Here is a 26,083-nt window from a genome sequence, read left to right on the forward strand (position 1 = left end):
GTGTTTCACTTGTGTGTTTTTTCATATAGTTTTTCACACGTTTATTCACTTACAGGCAGTAGCACTAATATAGAACAGGTACCCTGACGAAAGCCTGGGCATTTCCCGTTGAGGCTGAAACATGTTGGTCTTTTCGCAGCTATTTGTGTGTACTGCGATGATTGTGTTACACTGTTCTCTTGTTTTTAAATTGGAAGGGGCTGACGTTTATTAAAATTGGTTTTTGTTAAGTTCCCTATCCTTTTTTAACCACCACATATATTATTTTTGCACTGCACATTCCCATCATATCAACACCATGTGGTACAACCGAGTGATTATGGGTCGTTACCCCGAACCGGTTATCAGGGTATGCTGGTTGTCTCAATGATCGAGAGACACAATACCCCAGAAGGATTACCAGATGAGAATATTGATCTATACAAGACTTTGATGGGAATCCTCAACTAAGGGTGACTCATGGTTACTGGTGTCTCGCATTCTGGTGATATGGTTTGTTAGTTCAATTAATCTTTCTTGTTCCTATGCACACTAGAAGGCATAGGCACATCACTAAAGAATCACTATAGGATTCCTAATTCAGACCCCTAAGTTTCTTTGTTCATAGCTATAGTTCCTACGGGGGATAATACTTAGGCTTGGTCTTTAAACATCCCTCTAGCCCTAAAATAGCGTTTGGTTTTTTGTGCTTTATCTGTTGACAAAGGCTCATGGGAAGACTAGGCACCCCATCAGGTGTTTTTCAGTGATTTTTGATCCAGTAGGCGCAGCATTACCTCGTTGTCTCAAGGCGGCTGCAGCGGTAAGCCTAAGCATTCAGTAAACCAAATAAATAGTGAGGGGTTATTCACTCGAGGTAATGGTCCCATATTCGATCGAAATGCTCATGACTTAACCGCACGCAACATATGACCAACAGAACGCCGACTTGGGAGAAGGAGTACTCTCAGTGGCATTTCTTTATTCTTCAAATAGGGCAAGAGCATGTTGTAAACATGATACACGTAGGCTGTAATCACTGCCATTAAAGTGCAAATGGGCTATCAGTGTTTGTTGGGCGCTGGGCTTTGCTGCTTTCCCTGGCGCTGCCGGGCTTTGCTCCGCCACCTGCTTCACTCGACCGGCCGGGCTTGGCTCTGCCGGTCTCACCGCTGCTGCTGTCTGTCAACGCCTACAAGCCCCAGGATCCTCAGGGGCAGGACCTGCTGTTTCCACGCGCCAGGAGGAGCATAAAGACTTGACCGGTCCCTCGTCCCGCGAGGACGCGCGCGGGACGCGCCGGGAGAAGCCCGGGACAAGGGCGGGACAGTCTGTGACAGTCCGGGACTGGACGTGACTGGGCTGGGCCAGGGACCCTGATTCTTGTTCATCGCTGGACTTCCGTGACCCTCATATAGTGAGGCAATACTGCATTTCAATATACTCCTCTTGGTTATTTTGAGTTCCTAGTGTTTATCTTAGGTGGCTTGTTCTATCCCGTGCTATTAGGTAACGTTTCAGATTGTTTTACAATTAACACCGCTGGGTATGTCTAAACAAAAGGGTCCCCTGGTGCCTAACACCTTGGATAATTACCTAGTGAAGGTTGTGAGCAAAATCAACAGTGAAAGACGACAGTCTTTAGGGTTAAGCTTGTCCCCTACAACACCCGATGTGCAACCTTCACTAGTATTACCGGCACGGGATGATAGCAGTGATATCGTTAGTTTTGATCTCTCTGCCAGTGACATACCTGAACAAAACATTGCTCCCACTGTTGATCTAGAAGTATCTTTGGATACGACGGTGCAGAACCTACCGACTCCTGTGCCTAGAGCAGTCAGAGCGTGCAGGAAAGTACAGACCAAACGTGGGGGGTCACGTTCGGCTAGAAGAAGAATAGTTTCTCCACCCAAAATCCTAGATAATGATGATGTTATTACAGGGAAGGGGGGCACGGTGAAATGGGAGGACGAACAAATAAAAAAATTAGTAAGTATGATCGATTTAAAGATCAAGGGTATTGTTAAACCCCTTGTGGCAAAAATCGATCAGCTTACTGAAGAGGTTAAAAGACTGGGAGGACTCCTTAATAAGACAATGGAGGAAGTGGGTAGTCTATCAGCTTTGGTATCAAGCAGATGTGAAACCCATGAGGCTCACCCTGAGAGAGAGGAAGGAGGTAGTGAGAATATTGTACAGCAACCCCCCCTACCCAGCTCCCAGTAGGTGAGGATTCTCAAACTGTAGTTATAGAGGCTCCCTTAATAACACCTACAGAACCGCGCCAAGAGCAAGATTTATTCCAATTTGTTGTGGAAGCTTCTCCCCTAGTTTTAGTCTTGGCAAACGCCCCCTCTTTGGCCCCTGGTAAGGTGGAGTCAACAACATCACTTATCGATAAAGCGCTGCACTGGTTGACGAAAAACATGAAGATGTCTCCCTGGGGCAAACAGCAGTTAGCAGGGGAAATCATTATGGCTAGAAGGGTAGCCTGGCTTGGGGACTACCCGAAAAAGTTTAAGGGAGATTGTATAGCCTTGAATTTTTCAAGACCCGATGTACTCCCAAACATACTGGCAAACTTATTCCCCCACAACGTAGGGATTCCGCTTTGATCCCACTAACACTTGAATTTTTCTACAGGAGATGGAGTGTAGCGAACTACAGTAGACTATGGCCTAAACTGACACCTGTGCTAAGGACACTGGGGAGGGGTGCCAATACTAGGGATGGAGGTTTCACCTTGGAAAATCGGTTCGGGGTTTTGTCTGACTTGAATAAATGCGATTGACTCCTGAGGGCTGAAAGATTTGTAGATATGAAAGAAACAGAGTTTGGCAGAATGTATGATCCTAAGGATTGGATTAGGACACAAACTAACAAGGCCTGTACTCCACAAATAATTCCACTGGAGGGATCCTACCAGACAGGGCAGCCCACAGAGAGCAGGGATTTGTGTCAATTAATTTGCTCGGACTCATTTGGGGAAAACTACTGCCCAGAACCAGATGGGCTCCCCCCAGAGATGCACTGCCACATGCCCACTAACATAGAACATCATCCAGTGACTGAGGGTGTGACTCCAGTAGCTAAATCCTGCAGCTTACAAGGTGAGGCAGGGTTGGTATTCCTTTCGTGGAACCTTGCTGGAATTGACAACAAGTTAATATCTCCAGGATGGTGTAGTTTTGTTGACCAGTATGACATCATTCTCTTTCAGGAAACCTGGTCAATGGTTCCAGTTTATCCTTTGGGGTTTCTTAATTTTCACACCCCTGCCACCAAGAAATCTAAAGGCCAACCGGCTGGGGGATTGATAATTTGGGTCCGCCAATCCTTATGCTGTAGGGTGCAACAAATTAATCCCCCCTCGAATTACATTCTGTCAGTAAAAATCACATGGGAAAATGGTCAGGGGATGGCTATTTATAATATCTATGCAAGGGGGACAGCAGGGGGACAAACATCTGAGGTAATCTCTGATCTTGATTATCTGCACGAGGCCCTCCCAACAAAGATGTCTATCATAGTAGGTGGAGATTTTAACACTACTTTTGAACCTCTTGGACAAGAGGATCAGTTTCTTGCTGCTGAGGAAGACAATAAATGGGGCGTCCGGCAGCTTGAATTACCTGCCATAAGAAGATGGACAGCCGTAGTGATACAGCTTAAGGCCCTATGCCTAGTGAGAGGGCTTAGAGCAGCAAATGGGCGTACTCTGTCCGATCGACAAGGAGAAAATACATTTGATAATGGTAGACACTCTAGTCGCATAGATTACTTTCTGGTGGATATAAGAGGATGGCATAGACTGATAGATATGACTGTTAAAAATAGGTTGGAAAGTGACCACAATCCACTTTGCTTGGAATTCCAAGCACAGAAGGGGACTAGAGATCAGAAACTGGGGTGTGGGAAAGTCACCCTGGATATTGTTGCCTCCAATAACATGCGTCACATTAAATGGGGTAATTTTATTGAGAACCCTGAGAAATTGGAGGTTCTTAAAAACATGGTTGTCGGAGAAGTGGTTAATTTAAACACTCACATCAGTAAGATAGACTTTCCACAAATAATGCTTGAGGCCCATATCCACTTTTTTCGCAAAACTTCAATTGATATTTAGGAAAACCATAAAGCAGGCCAAGGGAAACAAAAAACAACCCAAGGAGGGGTGGTATAACAACGCCAGTAAATTAGCCCGTCATAACTTGAGTACAGAATTAAGGTGTAGGAATCCCTCAAGAGTGAGAATAGCAAGGGAAACTTATAGGCTAGCCCAAAAAATAGCTCAAAAAAAGAGTGGGAAGAGGAACAATGTCGTGATCTGAAAATAGCCTGTGGAGCAAAGGACTCAAAACAATTTTGGGCCATTGTGAAATGGGATAGAGGAGCTGTAGCTGAACCCCCCCTAAACAACGTTGCCAAGCAACAATGGGTAGATTTCTTCAGACCACAATATGCTTGTAACCAAGCTGAAGAAGACTGCCCACTACCCCCAACTATTTTTTATAAAAGTCAGCTATTTACAGCTAAAGATGTCAGTATAGCGTTAGACTGCGTGACCGGGGTAAGAGCCCCAGGCATGGATGACATCTCCGCTGACGTGTTTTTAAGTGATAGATCATCTTGGTGTCAGTACTTTGAGTGTTTAGCTAACTCTGTGGCCAGGGGTGCGCCAATCCCACCATCATGGAAAGGCGCTGAAATAATTCCAGTTTTTAAAAAGGGTGACAAATCTCTACCCAGTAACTATAGACCAATCAGTCTTATAGACTCAGCCCAAAAACTTGTTGGTCGTCTAGTGCAAAATAAATTGCAAACATGGATAGACGAACATAATATTCTGTCCCCATACCAAGCTGGCTTTCGACCTTGTACTAGTTCAATTGACCAGGTATTTTACTTCATAACACTTTACTGGAAGAATGTAGCCTTAACCAAGGGGACACTCAGATGGGGGGAACAGGGTGAGATGACCGACTCATTTCCTGTCGAGCGTGGTGTTCGGCAGGGGTGCGTACTGGCACCCACCCTGTTTTCTTTATACATCAACGGCATAGTGGATCATCTTAACCGTTACCCCACTGATGCCCCCGTTCTGGCTGGGGTCCGCGTGCCTGTTCTCATGTTTGCGGATGACACGTTGATTATTTCCCGGACACCAAGTGGGCTCCAAAAGCCCATAATGCATTTGGAGAATTTTGTCATCTGCGTGGACTTGAGATAAACACCTCAAAAACTAAGTTCATGTCCCTGAATCAGCGAAAAACCTTCAAAGGTACAATTAATTTTAATGGAACTCCACTAGAGCAGGTAGAGGCATTTACGTATCTAGGAATATCTCTCCAGAGTAATATGGGCTGGAAAAGTCATATTGACATGGCTGCTCTAAAATTTCACCAGCTTGCGGGTGCCTTAGCCACAAAGCACAAAGCTTCCTTTACCAAGCCAATCACACCTGCCCTAGAGATCTACCACATGAAGGTTATAAGTGCCTCTTTGTATGGTTCAGAACTATGGGGGTTTAATAATCTGAACCAACTAACAATGGCGGAGAACAAATTTCTACGCTGCTTAGTCGGGGTCCCCCAAAGTACTCCTACCATGCCGCTAGTATATGATCTTGGCAGAAATAAAATTGAGGATATAGCTCGGCTACGGCCTCTACTTTATTGGAGGCATATCTGGACAGTTCCGGAATTAGCACACTATGCCCTGGCATTAAAGGATATCATTAGGGCAGATCGCTTTCATTCCATCCCATGGCTTAAAGAGATAAGGGGCCTACTACGAAAGTTGGAGCTTGACTATCCATGGGAAGATGCAGATGTCTCAAGGTTACCATCGAAAATAATTTTGAAAAAAAAGTACTGGAAAATGATTTGGAGGTCCGTCTATAGTACCTGTACAACCACTAATCTAACAGGACGTTTCCTTGATTTTAAACCTCGCCCAGCTTGTGAGGCTTATTGGGATATTATAGAGCGTCCGTTTGACCGAAAGCTGTATTTCCAGTTTAGAACTGGAACTCTACCTGTAAAAGCTTTCAGTTACAAATGGTGAGCAATCCGGGATGACAAATGTCATAACTGTACAGACTTGACTGAGAATGTAGCCCATATGTTGTTTGTATGCCCTCTTTACACAAGCCCTCGTCGTAAGTGGCTAAAACCAACGTGTACCAACCTGAGCACCCAGAGGTATATTGAAGCTCTGAGAATATTAGAGACTGACTTTTCCCCGTGTATAGCGATTGCTGGTGCTAAATTTTTAAGGTGGGCTTGGATCATACGCACTCGCACTTTAAACTCTCCAGAAGTTAGCTAATGAACTGTAAGGCCTCTAAAAACATATGGTTGATCTTGTTTTATGTATAAATTTTAGCTATTTTTAAATAGTCTTTTAAAAAACTCTTTACCTTTACAAATGACAGCTACAAAGATTTAATAACTTGTTAACATTGTAATTTCTTTTGTTATGTAGTATTTATAATGGTTGTGATAGGATGTTATTCTGCTTTTATGACATGCTGTCAAATAAAGCTTTGAAATTGAATTGAATATGACCAACAGCTGCTTAACCATTTTGAACTATTTTAATCATTTTGGCTGATGAGAACATTTCTATCAGGAGATTAATACCTTAAACCCCACTTCTCTGTTACCCACCCCAGAGGGAGACAAAGAGGGAGATTCTGACCATGACTGTGTGAGTGTTACTGAGTTGTGCGCAGACCCAAGACCCGACATATTGAAAATCCCCCTTCCTGGATCCGAGCACACCCTGTTTGTCGATGGCTCTTGTTTAAGAGTCTGGTGCAGCATTTTGAGAGCCACATATGCCGTGTGCACCCTAAGTGGGGTTGTTGAAGCCTCTCACCTGTGCCATTCAGCATCTGCACAGGAAGCAGAATTAATTGCCCTCACCACAGCCTGTTTATATCAGAAGGCTTGTGAGTTACCAGTTACATAGACAACTAGTATAGATTTGGCATTGTGCTTGACCAATGGCAGTTATGGTCGCGGAGAGGATTTATGGTGTCTGCCAGCTACCCCATCAGGAATGGGCTGAATGTGTCCAACCTTTTGGAAGCCATTCAGTTACCAAAAGAAATTTCCATGGTGGAATGTGCTGCCCATAGGCTTGGTAACAACTTTGTCACTGGAGGCAACCGCTATGCAGATGAGATTGCCCGATATTGTGCTCTTGAGTCCAGCACCTTTCACATGAATGAGCTGTGCAAGGCTGAGGGCGAAACTGTGACTAACATGTTGTTAAACACTGCACAGACTTTCAATGAGCTAAGAGAAATACAACACACTACCACAAAAATCAAAAAGGCCAGGTAGGAAAGGATGAGATGTGTAAAGGACGCTGGTGACATCAGGGTGTCCAGTGATGGAAAGCCTGTCCTCCCTGATTCTATCCTACCTGCTATGGTAAGACACATGCATGACCAACACATTTGAGGGGGGACGGGATGGTGTCAACCTTTCAGCAACTTTGTCACAATCTGTACTTTTGATCCATGGTGGAGAACTAGTGGCAGTGCTGTGTAATCTGCCAATAGCAAAATGTGGGTAAAAAGGTTGTAGGGACCATGAGCCATCTAGGAAAATCTGATGGTCCCTTCAACCATCTCCAGTGAGATTTTGTTGGAGATGCGCTGATGTAATCAGCTAAGGTACATCCTTGTTATTGTATGTTTATTTTCTCATTGGGTGGAGTCATATCTCACTAGATGTGACAGTCTGCTATTGCAGGAAGTAAGCCGGCTTTCGGGATGCCAGTTCATCCTGAATCAGACCAAGGAAGTCATTTCAATAATGAGGTAATGCAATTGCTAGGTGCAGCTTTAGGGATCGAGCAGATATTTCATTTCAATCACAGACCAGAAGCTTCAGGCATCATAGTGAGACTGAAGTGAACTATCAAGGCACAATTGGTCAAGACATGTGCATCCACATCTCTTATATGGCTCGATGCCCTTCCTCAGGTATTGATGAGTATTCGAAGCTCACCCTATAGATGGACAGAATTGTCTTAGTATGAGATATTGATGAGTTGGGCCATGCAAATTGCTTACATTCCAGCTGCTGCTTTTGTGAATATCATAGATGATATGGTTCTCGAATATTGCATTGGATTGGCTGATGTGGTGCGTTCTAGCTCTCATCAGCTTTAAGCTGCTACTCAAGCTGGACGAGAGTCTCCAGGTCATGATGTGAACTCCAGCGATTGGGTTCACGTGAAGAAGCATGTCCGCAAATTGTGCCTAAAAGAGTGTTGGAGAGGCCAATACCAGGTGATCCTGGTCACCAACACTGCTATAAAGTGCGCTGGTCTGCTGAACTGGATACACGCCTTGCACACGAAAAGGGTAAGGGAAGAAGAGGAAGAAGTGGATCCAAAGTCCGCAAACTCCTCAAGTCTGCGTACATTCAAAGTTTCTTAGGCATAGGAAGAAGAAGAAGAAAGCCTGTTTGAGAGCTTGCAGTCAGCCAAAGAGCAATTTCGGTGAAATGTCATTCCAGTGACGACTGCAAAACTAAGCACTGGATTAAGACTACAAATTCACAGAGACAGCAAGAACTCGTAGAGAGCTGAGCCAAATCAGCCGCAGTCAGGTTTTCAGGAATTAACGGAATTGGCAGAGAAAGCTTCACCTCTGAAAGGGAATCACTTTCACCTGAAGCAAAGATCACAAGCACTTCCAAGAATCATGCATCAACAGAGGAAGGGTTGCCACAGACAAAAATTAAGCAAATGAGACTCCTAACAGCCATGATAAGACCAGAAACCATAAGAGAGGTTAGTGAGTTAGAGGAGAAGTAACTTCCAGACCTTGAAGGTGAGAGTTCAGACCTAACAGAATCAAAATGATCTGAAATGTAGAGGAAGATCAATTACAAGCACTCGATTCCTGACTGGACATATTTTGCAAGAATTTACTTAAAATATGATGACTGTTTGACCAATATTGATGAACCTGCTTATGCCCTAGCCCCAAAAAAAATGGGGATTTACTTTAAAGAGACCACTGACAAAAGTCAAAAAGGATGAATAGAGTCAGTCTAATGGTTAGAGGGCTTGTGGAGCCTCTGGCTCCCGGTTCACACAGAGTAAAAATTCCTGTTGCTTCCGAGATAGAGTAGTGATGATAAGGTACAAATAGAAGTAGTAGCTTTGTGTAGGTTTGATTTAAGCTACCATGGTGCAGCAATGCTGCAAAATTATACTTGTGAATTTGACCATTGCCACTTCTATCTCTATAGTTGGGTGGATGTTAGATGTTCATCTGCTGAGTGGAAATGTTTCCTGTATTTCGGTAAACACAACTGTTAACCTCGTTGTTAGTCAACCTGTGCAAAGAGGTAAGACATCACACGTTGCTCATGCTCAAGGTGTTTATAATGATACTGTTTATTTTCAGATGTTAGCTGAATATGTGAGAATCATACAAGTAGAAGACTGCTTTGCTTACTCTTATTTTCCGGCTTCTGTAGCTGAGGGAGCTGCCTATTTCCATGTGCCTTTGTCATACTACTTCCTGTGTGCTGTTTTGTTTAATCTATTCTGTCAGCAAAATGCCATTAAGTTCACAAACCCTTAAAAGATGTACTGATAGTAACTGATGCACATATGTATTTGTGGTCCACTAAACATGCTTATTGTTCACTTAAGGCTTCTAAACTAAGAGATCAGCGAATGTATATGATAAAATTATTTATTCCTGTGACTAACGTGAGCGCTACTATCCAAAGCATCCATGATTTTAACTTCAAAATTAACAAGGATGAGAGGGTCTTTACAGATGAACAAAATGAAAGGATAAGACTTGATGAAGATAGCGCGAACAAGAAAGCTAACAGAGACCATTTTATTGGAAATGTAAAGGAAATTTTGAAGGAGCCACCCCAAGATTAAGAATTGACATTGCTAAGAAGGGAACTTTGTGTATGATACGAAAACTGGAGGGAAATGATACCACTGAGATAGTGGGTTGAAGTGAATGTGAGCATAGCAATCTAGAGAAGGGTAACATTTTTACAGAGCTAGAGGTAAGTATAAAGGGTATCTATTATGAATATGGTAAATCAGCATATTTCCAGTTACAACATACTTGGGTAGGTAGTTGTTATGCAGCTTTAGTCTTTCCTAGAATCTATCACACTAATGAGTTAGATTCATCCCTCAACCATTACACAAAGGGAAGTAAGCAACACTTTAAGCAGATCCTAAGCCATATCTTTGGAGTATTAACATACATGCCAATAGACCTGATTCAGGTGGGAAACTTCCAATTTTTTAAGCCAAAAATGGCTTCATTTTGGCTATCTCCCACCTGAAATTGCCTCTCCTTCAATAGACGCCAATGGAAGGAATGCATTCTTCAGATTCTTTTTTTTTAATGTTCCACTTTCCTCTAGTAAAATGTTGGCATGCATACATTAATAGCCTCAGTAGGAGTTGCATTAAGTGACTTTAAGATTAGGAAGTTGTCGGCTTTAGTAGATAGACTTGCAGCTAACACTGCAGATGCCTTAAAGGTCCATAGTAAGGAATTCCTAGGTATGAGAGCTATGCTAATGCAGAACCACCTTGCATTAGATTTGCTGCTTGCGTAGAAAGACAGAGTCTGCAAGGTCATCCATGTAAGGGAATGTTTGGCATGCATTCAGCACATAGATAACTAGCTTAATAATTATTTCTTTAACATTACAAATATATGGGATGAACTAAATGAGTTGGAAGAGACATGTGTCTGGGAAATAATAGGTTTAGTATTTGGATCTATTGGCAGGGGATTTGCTAAGATAGTCAAATGGTTAGGGGGTGTACGAATACTAAAATTGCTTTTAACTCCTCTCTTGGTTAATTGGTGTTGCTGTGTGCTCTTCCTCCTAAAATTCTGCAAAGGAATTTCATCCGGCAAGGAGCTTGGTAGTGGATATAAGAGGTTGCTAGGAACAAGAGGAAGTTAGAGGAAGAGAATTGACAGAAAGGTTGAAGAGATGCAAAGCGAAATCTACAACAATAAAAAAAGATTTAGGATAATCTAAGGAAAAGAACACCAAGCTGATGAACACTGTGTTATAATAAAGATGTACATGTGATCGTTCAGAAATCATCAGCGGTGGGTTGAGAACATTATTTTATCTTTTCTAAGCTTCCAATGTGTTCAAAATCGAGCTTGCGCTAACATAACCGAAAGTAAACTGTCTTCTATTTTTAAATGAAACCATACAATACAATGTGACCATTGTTGTTGTTGCCTTTGCTCTAACTGAGAATTGTGAGCTTTCCCAGCCTTTGTAATTAAGATTTACCTAACCAAGTACAAACTAGCTGTCCCAGACCGCTCTGTATGCAATAGTGCAGTTCACGTTACCTGAATTGACCCTGGGAGCCTCTCAATTCAGTGTAATATTATTATGAGAGAATCTTTGCATGTATTCTGCAGTAAAATGTTTCTTGTTGCCTATTTCTCATTGGTGCATATCCTGAGAACTGTGTATTCTTGTAGCATTGTGTGAAATGATTTGTCTGAAGTCCTATAAAAGGATCTGCTTTTGCCACGTTGATGGATCCCCTATTTTTCCACTCTTAGAAGGCGATGCTATGCTGGATTTACTATTCAACGTTACTGAGCTCTTTGTATTTATATGATGCGTTTTTGCTTCTAACCTGCTTGATGATATTTCATGTGCTTTGCCCAATAATTCTTTACATAAAGCCTTGAAACCTTGACCCATGTCATTCTTATTGAAAATGTCACAGCTCTTCTTTATTGCTGAGCCTTCGAAGAAGTAGAGCGGAGTGCAATCAGGGAGCACCAAAGTCCATATAGGAGCTCCTTGTCTGAGCTGTTGGCGCACACATAGGAAGAGAAGGCGAGATTTGTGTGCCGATACCTGCAGCTTGAGTCCTCTGGCCAGGCCAGACATCAGCTGTGAAGGTAAGATATTAAAAGCACCACTTCCAGCACCACTTGTGACACTGCCTTCATCCAGTCAAGATTCATTTGTGCCACCTACAAAGATCTTGGATGAGAAACTAGAGCCTGCCAGCATGACAAAGCCTCAGCAGCAGTAACCACATAGACAGGCAGGCAGCTGGCATCTCAGTCAGAGCACATGTCGAGACAGTGCTCACCATGCGAACCTAGGAGACCAACGAACAAGCTTGCGCAGAGGTCTTCCCCTTCAGGTAACTATTTAAAGTAAAGTCGTACTGCACACTTAAATTGAAGGATGAATTTGAGTTTATTGGTAGGAAATGCAATCTTTTTTATCAGAGTGCTTTACATAGTTTGCACAGCAATGTGTACAGGGAAAACATTTCAGGAAAAAAGTAATATGCATACATGGTAATAATGCACAATAAATGGTGTAGTGGATTGACAAAAGAGTTTGGCGGTAGCAAAGACAGGTTATTTCAGAGGTAGGGGGAGTAGTGAAGTTCTGGCTCTAAGATGGTGGAGGGGGGAAGTGTATCAAGGGAAGTTGATTATTTTAGGAAAGAGTGTTTAGGTATTTGTAGAGAAGAAGTAATTTAAGATTTTTTCTGTAGAGTAAGAATGCTTGTTTGTCTCGTAGATCCTGTGGAAGAGCATTCCACGTTCTAGGTGCATTTCCAGAGAAAGAACAGGTGACTGATTTTTCTTTCATAAATTTGGGCAGAGTCAGAAATAAAATGTTTGAGCTTTGCAAAAGCCTGTTTTGGCCAGCTTTTGATAGCTTGTTTGCGAGGTATGTAGGTTTTTCAAGGAGGCTGTTAAGTGTTTTTATAATACTTCTTGTCACTCAAAGTGTCACACATGTGGCTGTAGAATGTCACTCATAAGTACACCTACACCATGGAAATATAACATATGTAATTTGAAAACTTGTCAGATATGGTGTATCACCATAGACACAGATAAGTAGCGTCTATGAAGTTGCAACACAGTAACAAAACAGACGGGCTCTTTAGAGAATTGATAAACAAGGACAAGGGGTAGCAGACCCTTAAAAACATCAAGCAAACCTAAGCAGTCAGCTATCTGTAAACTATTTTCCCCAATATGCATTGTAATTCATTTAATACGAACGTCGCTTTAATTAATTCACTATAAAACTAAGAACTAAGAGGTAAAAAAACAAATAGCTAGTTATTTAAGATGTATTTTTACACATTCGTGTTGATAAACCAATGATTTGGTACATAAAACATACTGTCTACAAAAAATGTTAACACATTTTACAACACGAGACTCTCTATCGTAGCTAAGAGAGGACTTGTTCTCACTTTACTACCTTTTTTATTAGCTCACATTTTAGCAGAGCCTCGAGAATAATTAAAAATTGATAATTAAGCCTCGCCTCTCGTACCAGCCTTTATTATGATGTACGAGACAAGTGGGCCATGTTGGAGTTGCACAATAGACAGGAGCAGTGGCAAAAGGTAACAAAAACACGGTAAAATAATTGAAAGGCTGTAAAAGAACGATATGAAGATACTCTACCGAACTAATGCAAGTTAATGCGTTAGTGAGATTAATGCAAATGGAAACAATTGTTAGTTTACGATAAAACTACCTCATTTATGCCCCTTATAATAAATATTGTTAAATGTTTAAAGAGTTTTCTAGCAAAGGTGAAATGTTCCTTCAATAGACCAGAAACGTGTGTTGTTACCCCTGCTTTGTCCTTTCAAGATGGCCGCCATCAGTGTCTTTTACGTCCGAACAGTAATCGTTACACGTCTACGCCCAATAAGAGCAAGCCCTAGGCAGCAGAACTGGTTCCCCGCCCCTGCTCCAGCTGCCGCTTCCTCCCGGAGACCCCGAGCCTTCCTCTTTGCGGCCGGAAGTGGTGCTTTTCTCTCGGGCTCAGGATGGCTGGTGCTGACGGAGACGACTCGCTTTACCCCATTGCCGTGCTGATCGACGAGCTGCGGAATGAGGATGTGCAGGTAAATCTTCAGGGGAAAGAGAATGGCGGTCTGCCGAGGTTTAGGGGCATGGTAGAGGGTATATCTCTCTTGGTGGGTAAGAGGTGGTACCGGGGGTGTGGCCTGGCCTCACCTAGGATACCTCAGTGTTTGGCCTGGTGTTAGGGAATGAATGTGGTCCGGTGTCGGTGTCCATTAGCTCAGTGAAACCGTAACAAGTAAAATCGGTGTATAATTATATTTCGGACAGTTCACTAATACAGGGTAGCCTCCTTTGCGCGTGATGACATCTTATATGTTGAAAAACAGTTTTTAGGTGTCATTGTGGCAGGCCCGGCTCCATGATTCTCAGCATGGAAGGGCCACGAAAACACCCGAGTGGGCCATTAATATGCATGGGGAGTTAGTTAAAATCAGCAAGGGTTTACGGAATACAAGGAAGGGGGCATTGCCGCGCCCGCCATATATGACAGCCCCTGCACAGACCTATCGAACTATTGACACTACTTTATGTTGAAGTTGCTGCATCCATCACAAACTGGTTTGGTTGCACACCAACATCTTCTGCCATTCTTTAAATAGGCTTCCTTGATCGTACATCAGACAATGTTAGCACTGCCGTTGTTGCGAATATTTGAATACTAGAAATCTACTGTATGCTTGCTTCGTGAACTGTGAAACAACATTTGTTGAGTCGATGGGCACTTATTGTAGAATAAATGTTATAATGTGGATATTGCATACGGTTAAAATCTATCTGGCAGTTATACAGTGGCACCTCAGTTCAAATAAAGCTGAACAGCGCCACTGCTTTATCCTCTAGCAAGGGTCTAGATTTACAGTGGGTTTAAACCATGTGGTGTGCTCACCCTTCTCTTTTTCAGCCTCTATGTAGCAGTTTTAGGGACTCCTTTGGCCAATCATAAATCTTGATTCCCCCAAAGCAGGAGTGGAACTTGACGTCACTGTTACAGTATGCATCTGACATAATCTTATTGAAACAAATTACTGTCTGCCTGTTGCATCAATTGTCCTTTATATGTACAGCGGAAACCATAATACCTCAGTAAAACAACAAGCACAACATATTTAGTAAAAAAGTTTTGAACCCATGCTTGTGGTGTATGAATAGTCCGTCCTGCATTTGCGATATTGCCAGTCTACAGATACCTTGGTTTGGTTAAACGAAAAAGGTAGTTATCATTATGAACGATCATCGCTAAATCTGGAAGCTGCTTCTCAAATGTGTTGCATGCTTATTTACTCGCCTTGTAGGCCCAGCTGCAAAGCCAGTCTTAGATGCAGCAAGGGTTATACTTTTGTAGCCTGTGCTGCAGAGGCTTAACTTGGGGAACTCTCAAACAAGTTAGGCACTGACCCATGTCTGCTTTGATTATTCAGGTTACCTAACAACCACCCTCATAAGAACAGTCTAACCAAGTACACCTGGGAATGAAGCTTGCTTTGTCCTGATTTGGCACCAAACCAGAAATTCAAAGAGCCACATTAAATGCTTAGCTTAAGGGCTTTACCATAAAATGGTTTACATTCATACTTGCATACTAACATTGATAGATATACAGGAGATGAGGCAAATTGGATTGGCATATGGTGTATTTAAAAGAATACTTATAAAACATCTAAATGACATATCCTACTGAGTATAGCTAACTGGTTGCTGAAAGAGAACATTCTGAGCTGGGGATGACCACCTACTCCTACAGTAAGCTGTAGAGATTTGTAAGACCTGCTACTATCTTTCTTTTAGAATTAAGGTTTTGGGCTTTAATAATAGGAGGAGCAATGTCAAGTGTGCATAAATCCACACCTAGCGGGTTGCTGTGGATCTTACAATAACATCAAAGAGTTTAAAATTCATGTAATTTATTGTTTCCTCAAGCTTAAAAATGAATGAAAGAGGTGTTTAAAATTTCCCCTTACGAGACTAGGCATACAAAACTTTGCTTTTGCAGTAATTCCTTGATTAGGTGGGCAAGACCCTCCACTCACAAGTGGTTTGTGAAATGTACAAGTGTCATATTGAAAAAGATTGAGTTGTAGAATATTGGTTTTTAATATGTATTTTTCGATTACCCATGACTAACCATTCATTTTAGCTGCTTTAGTGTGGCAAGGTACTGTCAAACTTTTAAATTGTAACTGTGACATTTACTGTTTAGGACATTTATGTATTGCTCACAATCATCTATGTATTTAATTGAATGAGTTTTAACGATATAATCTTCCCGCTTACCTTTTTTTTGTATTTTATTATTGTGCAAATCAGTACTGCCTCCTTGCCTAGTTGAGCAAATTGCTTCTCAGATTTGTAGGTCTTGCCTTTCTTCTTGTGTATCTCTGCAGACAAGTTTCTAATGGTGGCACAACAACACCAAAGACAGTCTCCAGAAATGTTTTACCTTTCTTCTTGATGGTCCCACCTGTTTACCTTTTTTTTTGTATTTTTATAATAGTGCAAAACAGTACTGCCTCCTTGCCTAGTTGAGCAAATTCCTTCTCAGATTTGTAGGTCTTAACTTTCTTCTTGTGTATCTCTGCAGACAAGTTTGTAATGGTGGCAAAACAACTCTAAAGACCGTCTCCACAAATGTTTTACCTTTCTTCTTGATGGTCCCACCAGGACTGACTGTATGTACCATAGCTAGTAAACCTCTTGAGAGCCGAACATTAGATGAAGGGTTGGGAGTCTATCATTATGAGTGCAAGAAATTATCTTTTGCGTGGTGTAGCTTTGAATTTTGCCTTATCTGATTTTGCTGGCTTTAGTACTCAGTGCACTCTACCACTACTTACCAATAGTAAAGTGCCTGTGCTCCCCCTGTTAACATGGTTGAAGTGACTTATTCATAAGGTGTAGAAAGTTTGTCCACGGACTGGAAATTAAATACCATGTGTGGACTGCTGCACCATGGTACCATCCACTACATATGCTGGCAGCATTTTTGTGTCCTTGCAGAATATCTGTAAGGGAAGATTTTGCTGTAATTTTTCTCAGAAAAGAGGGAACCCTTGCAATTGGTAGTTAACAGTTTTATAACCACAACCAGGGATTTGGGGTCCAAGGGAAAAAGTTTAGAGACCTGCGAGGTAAAATCTCCCCTTAGTAATACCATAAACCACACAATATCACCTCAGGTCTTATCAAAGCACTCTCAGCTTGTAGGCTAAGTATCCAGCCTCTTATCACTCTTAGCAAAGATCATGCAGATGCAAATCAAACCATGAAAACCAATAAGGGGAATTCATCCCTTAAGGACTGGAACCCTTACTCACCCGAAGGTGACATGCTTCATCATATGGGTTCCTCCTTACCAGTAGGGAATACCTAGTCGCTACTGGGAGCTACGACTTCTTTGCTGTTACGAAGGCGCTCAGGGATGTTTTTTTCTTTAAGGATGGATACTAAATCCCATATGTGAGTCTTTAGGAGTAGAGCGAGAGCAGCGCAACAAAAAAAGCGGGAAAATTATATATCAAAAACGTGTGAAGAGATTAAAACTGTCTAGGATAGATGCACAACCTTGAATTCTCGTGCTCTACCTGACTGAGTTAAAAAGCAATGCAAAACAGTAGTATAGATTTAAAACTACTGTTAGGTCAGGGTCGACATGTTTCAGCCAAATAATCAGTTCTCTGTATCGGTGGCTTTCTTCAGGACCAACTGTGATGACTAAATTCTTTGCTGCTGCTAGTATATTGTGAATTAAAGAGAAAACTGAAAATGCAAAACCAGTATTCCTGTTTCCTTTTTACCAGGTAATACTTGAGGTATCTGAAAGAATCAAAAAAGAGAGAGAAAACAGACACGGACCAATCATTTTTAAGTGCTTACTATTGACTTTATCACTTTCAACAATATCATTAGCCTTACTTCAAGTAGTCAGTAATAGTAGACTTACCCCCCTATTGTAGGATAGTCAAACCTCACCTCAACCTGGCGGGCCGCTCAGGAAAGGAGGCCCGCGCTGTGGGGAATAGATTAAATCAAAAAATCACCACTAAGTTTGCGGAACCTCAAACAGTTGAATAGGTGACTTTATATGCTCCTGCGTACTTCGAGGATGCCTGGAACTTAATCGCATGCCTGAACACACTGAGACTCATGTCAAATTTTCTTTGTTTAAAATTTCCTTTCAGCATAATAGTTGTCTATTATCCTTGTTTGTCTGGTATTCTACCTCTCAACATACCAGTCTTTACAGGGCCCATTTTTGGGATGTGATTGATTTATGGGTCACTGTGTTTACATCGATCTGCGAGCCTATGTCATATAAACTATATAGTAAGGCAATCCAAGTTGGTCCTATGATAAAAAACAACTTGGAAGAACTGTATCCTTATAAACAAGAATATAGCAGTGATGACTGCAATAGTACCTATGCCCAGTGATTGCAATAGATTTAGAAGATGCAATGGCAATCAGTATAGGAAAGTGCCTAATTTTTACGCTGTAACAGTGATAGTAGCTATGCCCAGTTAGTGCTCTCATATAGGAGTAAACCCATAGTCCCAAAAACTTTTTAGGCACCCCTTGGAAAAAAAACCCTTAACAGTTTGCCAGGAAAGATCTGCCCCTCACTGACATGGAGTGCCACATTGTTGTGAGCACTTACAGAAAGCACTGCAGTTGTTGTAGCAAAAATGTGTTTTCCCCTTTGCTCTCATGTGAATAAGACACTAGGCACAGAGGACAAGCTACAGCACACACACACCAAACTGTTAAAAATGAATTTACCATAGTTGCCAAGCTTTCGGTATGTATGTGTTTGACAATTGTATGTTTGCAGTGTTCATATGTGGGACTTTTATATACCTCAAGCATGGCACTTTGAGTGGTCTTTGAATTTTGGCACGCATAATTCTGTTTTCATACCAAACTACAACAGAATTTTTTTTCCTGGATGGCAAATTGCAGTCAGTCAGAGGAAGCCACTAGGTGAGTGGCTACAAAAATACATGCTAAACTTCGAAGTGCTTCCACGGAGCGAAAGTGACCATGCCGCCTTAACTCTGAACTTAACCATAGGAGCGGACATCTGCTACACCGCTCCCTGCATCGGAGCATCCCAGGGTGAAGAACAGTACAGGCTCCTTAGAAGGATTAAATGGGGGTCAAAGACAATCCATGATTTTGCCTTATGAAAAACACCATGTATCGGATGGCAGACCAACCCTAATACACTTGCATATGCATTAGCCACACTGCTGCGGGGAACACATACAGCATCCCCTGAAATCCAACATACGTACTGGGTCCAGTTCCAGCGATAAAGCAATGCGCGAAACACTTAAAGGCCAAACAAAGGGCCTATCAAACAAGCATTTACAATGCAACGTTCTCGCCTTTGCAAAAGTTAGAGCTATTGGCATTGTAAATGACAAACTTTTTATTTATGTTTTGGTTTTGAAAACAAATAAATAAATGGCACTGTCATTTACAATGCCAATAGCAATGCAATCGGTCGCGTATTTACGCGAGTTTGAGCTATTGACATTGCTGTGTAAATCCCAAGAATTCTGGCAATACCTAAACCAACTATTTCACGAGACCTCAAACGGAGAGAATACTCTTGATTCAGCTACATGGGTAGCCTGTGTTAAGACTGTATACCGATGACCCGAATGGCACTTGCAGAACAGAGCCTTAACATCTGGAGAGGGACATGGAAACACCCTAGCAGAGCCTGCTGTCCCTCCAGCCGCTTCAACTTTCCCAAGCAAAGGGGAGGTCCATTTAATTCTAAAAAAGATACGACTGAACGGAGCCCCCGGCCCTAGTGGTCTACCATGTTCCCCTTTTTAGGGACGATACAGACTTCTGGTCAGACACCTTGGCGCAAATATACGCAGAATGTAGACTACTGGGGGACGTCCCAGACTCTTGGAGGGGTTCACTGCTGCAATCAATATATAAACACCTATTGGCATAGCCAATAGGTCTCAGACGCCTTTGGGACCTTATAAGTATTTAATTATGCCGCACAATGTCCTTGGTGCAACATCAACTTATGCATGGCTAAACACTTATAATGTCCCAAAGCGGAGATCTATTGGCTATGCCAATGCTTATTAGGCATGTCTGCAGCACAAGCACATGCTATTGGGGGCAGATTCTTCCGCCTGCTGTTCCCTCCTGACGCCCATGAGTGGCCCCCACAATAGATGGAGACGTGGGTGCGAGCACTCTGTTAGACTTCCCTTAAGCTTAGCAACCCATCTCACGAGTCCTTAGAAAGTGGCATTGCTCAAACGTAGACGGCAGTCTGGAATTTCCATTTGCTTATTGATATGTGAAAGGCTGATATAAAATGGAGACTGAATACAAAAAGAGCCTTGTATATAATACATTTTTTTTTTAACGATTACGTGAGACAGGTAGGCTTCTTGGGGGATGCCAAATATTTTTCTTCACTGACCTTTCCGTCTGTATACTGTCGGATCAAATTGCATCCTTTGTCGCTAGAGCTAACTTTATCACTCCATATGGTACATTACACAGGTTTTATAAAAATAAGTATTCTTTATATAGACTTGACACAAAACCCAAACGACAAAAATCCGCAATGCAGTATCAAGGAAATTACTTTAAGATGGTAGAAATAACTTAGTTCACTTTAGATGGTAAATGCACACAAAGTACCTTAGGATGCGTCACGCATGATAAATAAAAGGTTCGCAAGGAGAACAATGTGTCGGTTCCTTGCTTCGGGGGAGGTGATGCGTCTGTCCCTCAGTGCTTGCGTAAAGTAGGCGATGCGTCTGTTCCTAACAGAGAGCAGGTGATGCGCTGATCTCGTGGTGCATCCCGGTTATGATGCGACAAGATGGCGCCTTGATGCGACAACGTGAAGACTATGCGTGCATGGCTGTGCGGCGACTTTGTAACTTTGGAGCCGCGACGGGCCATGCAACATGCTTCTCCTGTGATGCTACAGCGACCCTTGCGGTAACGACATGATTCTCCGGTGATGCGCCGACACATGGCTGCGATGGAGACGTGCTTCACCGGTGATGCGACAGCGACCTTTGCGGTGGTGACACACTTATCCGATGATGCGACGGCAGCAGATGCGAAACTCTTCTTCTCGTTGAGTCACGCTTCCAGCTCCCAACAATCCGCAGGCTTCTGCAGACAGAATTCCCAGCAAGGAAATTCAGGGGGGAGCTGGTGGTTAAGTAGTGTATCCCTGAGACTTCAGTAGGAGGCAAGCACAGTTAAAGCCCTTGGAGATTCTTCTTCAAGATGATGAAAGTTGCAAATGAAAGTCTTTCTCCTTTCCTTGGCAATAAAGAAACCACTGCAGGCCAACCCCAGAAAGCAACACACTGTCACAGGGAAGTCAAAAACTCAGATTCTCTGGTTCTTCTCCTTGGCATAAGGTCCGTCTTGATGTCCAGAAGTGATCTAAAAATTCTGGGGCCTGGGTCCCCCTTTTTATACACACAAATCTGTCTCTGAAGGCAGAGAGTGTCTGTATCTAGTCCAAACCAGTTCTGGGTGCTTTCTGCCAGTGCACAACTTCTTCCCTTTGCTTTGGTTGCTGGGAGGTTTCTCGTGGTGGAGTTGTTGGTGCACTCAGTTGTTTGGACAGCACTTGCTGATTGCGCATTCCTTGTCTGTCTGTAAAGAATTCCACAGCTGAGCGTGAGCACACAATCCTCTGCCCACCATCCCCCACACAAGGGCAGGGTAGAAAGCACACAACGGCGCATTTGTCGTGGCATCTCCCTAGGCTTCAAACGGGAGGGCACTGTTACTTTAGTATTAAATCTGTTTATTGAAACATTGGCTCGATCACAAAGCATAACATGCCCATCATACTAAGCAAAGACAATGCTAACAAGTTCTCCAGCAAAATAATCAGGGTACTTCCTTAGAATGATCCCACCCGGCCCATAAGTCTCCTTATATACGCAGTACAGTTGCTGGGCCAGGCCCACTATCCAAAGAGTGAAAACAAAAAACAACCCCCCCCCCTCGTTCCAGGTCCACGGTCCCCCAACATTCATCCATCCAAACATACCAGCACATATCAGGTGTCAGGCTGCGATAAGTGCAGCAACCGCAGGTATCGAGGGCATGTCACCTCTCTGAATTCAGTCGCCAACAGAGACAAAAAGGGCTGCCATAACTCTGCATACTTAGCTCCCTCCCCCGCCTTAACTAGGGACCGTTTTTCCATACCCAAGACTGACCAGAGACTGCCCAGCCAACCCTGAAAAGTAGGGACATGTGAGGTGCGCCACAAAGTTAGTATGTTCTGATTGGCAGAGTCCAATGCCATCTCAATTAGCTGGCCCCTGCATGCTCTCAAAAGGTAAGTGATAGCATTGGGGAGCCCCAGAAGAACATATGCCGGGAATATCGGGATGTCTGTTTCAAAGTGCTCTGCTATCTAATCGAGGATCCACTTCCAATAACCCTGAATGTGTGTGTAGTCCCTCAGGAGATGTGTCAATGTGCCCCTCTCCCCACAACCCCTCCAGCAGGACGCGTCCCTGGTGTGGTCCATCTCATGCAGCCTCTCAGGCGCATAGTACCAGTACGTCACCAGCTTAGTGAGAGTGTCCGTCAGTCCCATATGATAAGCGGAATGTCGGGCTCGGTAACAATGTCCTCCCACTCCTTATTGCTCAGACCCCGTCCTAGTTCTCTCTCCCATCGCGACCTTCCTGCGTTAAATAGACGTGGGAATACTGATCCAGTAACATGCGATACAGGTCCGATATGAGTTGCCTGTCCGTCGTCTGTGGAATAAGCCAGTATTCATACCGGCTAAGCTTCCAATCCGCCCCTTCCTGGACCTGGGGATGAAGTGCCCAATGACGCGCCTGTAAATGCCAGAGTCTCTCCGTTTCTGGCAATCCATAGTTCCGCCGCAAGCACTCGAAGGGTGTCACCCCCTCTCTGGAGTATGGGTAAAATAAGGATCAGCCTGCAGGGCGCCAGCGAGCGAAGGCCCGAACATCCCTACCTTGTCCAAAGTCCGGATTGTCCAACAGTGCCATGAGTGGGGATGGAAAGGTCGTTAAATCGTGCCGGACGTTAGTCTGATCCCAGACCTCTAGCAGGACTCTCGTTATACAAGACGCTTGCAGGTTAGGAGGCTGGTGCTGTCTACGAAGGAAAGGGACTTCCTGTAGCGGGTGGCCCGCTACCGCCTGATCTTGGAAAAGCCAGTGCCTTTCCGACTCCCATTTACTCCATTCCACCAGGGTTCGGAGTTGGGTCGCTTGGTAGTAGAGCAAAAGGTCAGGCAGCCCCAGACTGCCCTTCTCAGGGGGGAGCGTTTCTAACCGGAGCTCCATCCTGGGCCGCCTCCCGTTCCAGATAAACTGTGCAAGTTCTGATCGAGTTTGGAGGATCCAACCCTCAGGCGGGCGAAGCGGAATGGCTCGGAATATATACAGAATCTGAGGGAGGTTGGTCATCTTTACCGCGGCCACCCGACCCAGCCAGGATAGCAGGAGATGTCGCCAACGGCCCAATTCTGTGCGACGTGTTTGGCGAAGGTTGGCCTAGTTGATACACACAGTGTCATGCAAGGGTGCCGCCAGCTGTATCCCCAGATACAGGACTGCCTCTCGTGACCAGCGGAAGGGTAAGCGCTCCTCCAAGGAAGCATGAGTCTGCTCCTCCAAGGAAAGGTCAGGTGCCACAGATTTTGTCATATTAACTTAGAAGCCTGACGCCGCCGCGAACGTGTCTAAGATCTCTACGCTGGCAGGCAAGGAGTCTACAGGGTTGGCAAGGGAGAGAAGGAAGTCGTCAGCATATAAGCTGATTGTATGAACATACGCCCCAATTTTGATCCCCTTAACTCTCTGGTCCGTCCGTAGTGCCTGCACCAGTGGTTCCATATAGAGCGAAGAGGAGAGGGGAAAGCGGGCACCCCTGTCGGGTCCAGCGCTCTATGGTAAAACGAGGCGACAAGCATCCGTTAACTCGCACCGTCGCCATTGGGAAAGTGTAACAATTCAGAACCCATGTGCGATATCGGACTCCCAAACCTGCTTTTATCAGCACTTGCTCTGGGTACGGCGAGTGGACCTGATCGAACGCCTTCTCAGCATCGATCCCCAGCATCATGAACTCTCCCGGCAATCTCGTGGCACGTTCGACCAAGTGTAGCGCTCTCTTAGTATTGTCGGCAGTTTGGCGCTCGTGAATAAATCCCGCCTGGTCTGGGTCAATCAATCCTTGCATTAGCGGTGCCAGACGCGCCGCAAGGATGCTGGTCTAGAGTTTAAGGTCCACCTTAAGGAGGGATATGGGCCGGTAGGCACCGCACTGTGCCCGATCCTTTCCCGGCTTGGAGATGACGGAAATAGTGGCGTTCATCAGGTCCCTCGGAATGGCCCCGGTGTCGGAGAACGAGTTAAGAGCAGTCAGCAACTGGGCTATCAAGGTTTTGTAAAAAATGGCGGTAAAACCGTCCGGACCCGGCGCCTTAGCTAATTTGAGGCACGAGATTGCCGATATCACTTCCTCTGGTCAGATCTTACTGTCCAGCAGTTCTGACTGGTCTGTCGACAAGGTCGGGAGAGCAACGGGCTCTAGAAAGGCCTCGCTGTCCGGGGGGTCTAACCGGGCCCCGGCGTATAGGGAGGTGTAAAAATCGCTAAACGCTTTCGCTATATCCCCATCCTCGGTTACTCTACACCCCCCGCCCCCCCCTGTGTGGTTATCTCCTGTACTGTGTGTCGCTGTTGCAGTTCTCCAAGTGCTCGCCCTAGCAGACGCCCGCGCACCTATCGGTGTAATACATGTGCCGCACCCTCAAGGCAGCGAATTCTGCCCAGTCCTGATCTAAAGCCGCCAGTTGCCGACGCGCCAAGCGCAGCTGCCTCCAAACGCGTGGCGCTCCTGTCCGCTGATGTATCCGTTCCAGTTCCCGGGTTTGGGATATCAGTTCCTCTTTTGCGCGCCCTTTCTACATTTTCTTCTGCCGAGATGGCAATAAACTCACCCCGCAGTACTGCCTTAAGAGCCGCCCAACGCGTCGCCAGCGAAGTCTGTAGCCTGATTGTGTGCTAGGTAGTCAGTTATGGCCCCTCTGATTTTTCCTACCACGTCCTTCTGATGAAGTAGCGTGTCGCGCAGTCTCCAGCAACGCGTAGTGCTGGTGAGGGGTGGGAAGGAAAACACCAAAGAGCGGCGCATGGTCTGAGTCCGCCGCTGCCCCTATTTCTACCTTTGACGCCAGCGACGTGAGTGAAGTAGAAGTTAATAGGTAGTCTAGCTGCGTGTAGGTCTTGTGGGCGTTTGGATAGTATGTGTAGTCCCTGACTTCTGGGTTGAAGCTCCGCCAAAGGTCTACCATCCCCAACTCTTGCAGTCTACATCGCCCTCCCTCCGATAGGGTGCCCGATTGTGAGGAGCGCTGTCCTGACCTATCCAGAAGGTTATCAAAGACCAAGTTGAGGTCCCCCCCAATTAAAATGTGTATCAGATGACGCCGCTGCCTCGCTGAGAGCTTGGTGAAAAAACTTCTCCTGCCCCTCATTAGGCGCATAGATCGAGCAAACTCTGAAGGTGTCATCGCCCAGCGAGAACCTGTAAGAAAGCAGCCTCCCTTTGATTTCCACTCCCTTCTGTAGGACCTTACCCTTGAAATGTTGGGACAACAATATTGCAACCCCTGCTGTTTCGTGGGAGATAAGGAAAAAAATTGTATCTGGAAATGGCGTGATTTCAGCCTATAACAATCTTTATGCAAGAGATGAGTCTCCTGGAGAAGGCAGATATCCGCTTTCGAATTCTCCAGGTGCGACAAGACTGCCCTGCGCTTTACTGGCTTGTTAAGACCCCGCACATTCAGTGTGAGAAGGCGCAGTTCAGTCGCTGGCATAGTTAACCACCAACCCCCGAGCTCTACCACACCATGCACCTCCATGCCCCGTCATTGACCCCCCCCCCCCCCCCGCCCCCCTGAACTGACGGAGCCACCACCAGATGCCCCACCTATGCCCACTGCTAGCCTCCTGGGGCTTTCACTCTATCACGCTCACCCAGCCATACTCGGACCTGGAACCCCTCCCCCCACCCCGACAATGCTACCCCTGAAAACTTGCACGAAGAGATGAACAACCCTCCCAACTAGAAACCAAACGTCCATTTCCATCATCCAAGGATGATTGG

At 44.4% G+C, this 26,083-nt stretch overlaps 1 protein-coding gene across 1 annotated transcript in view; it reads left to right on the forward strand.

Annotated features, from left to right (window-relative positions):
• The first annotated feature begins 13,731 nt into the window (after window positions 1-13,731).
• PPP2R1B (protein phosphatase 2 scaffold subunit Abeta) overlaps window positions 13,732-26,083 on the forward strand; it is a 112,165-nt gene continuing 99,813 nt past the window's right edge. Inside the window, exon 1 of the mRNA XM_086957176.1 lies at window positions 13,732-13,941. Coding sequence (XP_086813302.1) covers window positions 13,864-13,941 — 78 coding nt within the window. The 5' untranslated portion in view covers window positions 13,732-13,863. The remainder of the gene's footprint in view (window positions 13,942-26,083) is intronic.

The sequence above is a fragment of the Lissotriton vulgaris genome, chromosome 2_1 (genome assembly GCF_964263255.1).
Source record: "Lissotriton vulgaris chromosome 2_1, aLisVul1.2, whole genome shotgun sequence".
Classification (NCBI taxonomy): domain Eukaryota; kingdom Metazoa; phylum Chordata; class Amphibia; order Caudata; family Salamandridae; genus Lissotriton; species Lissotriton vulgaris.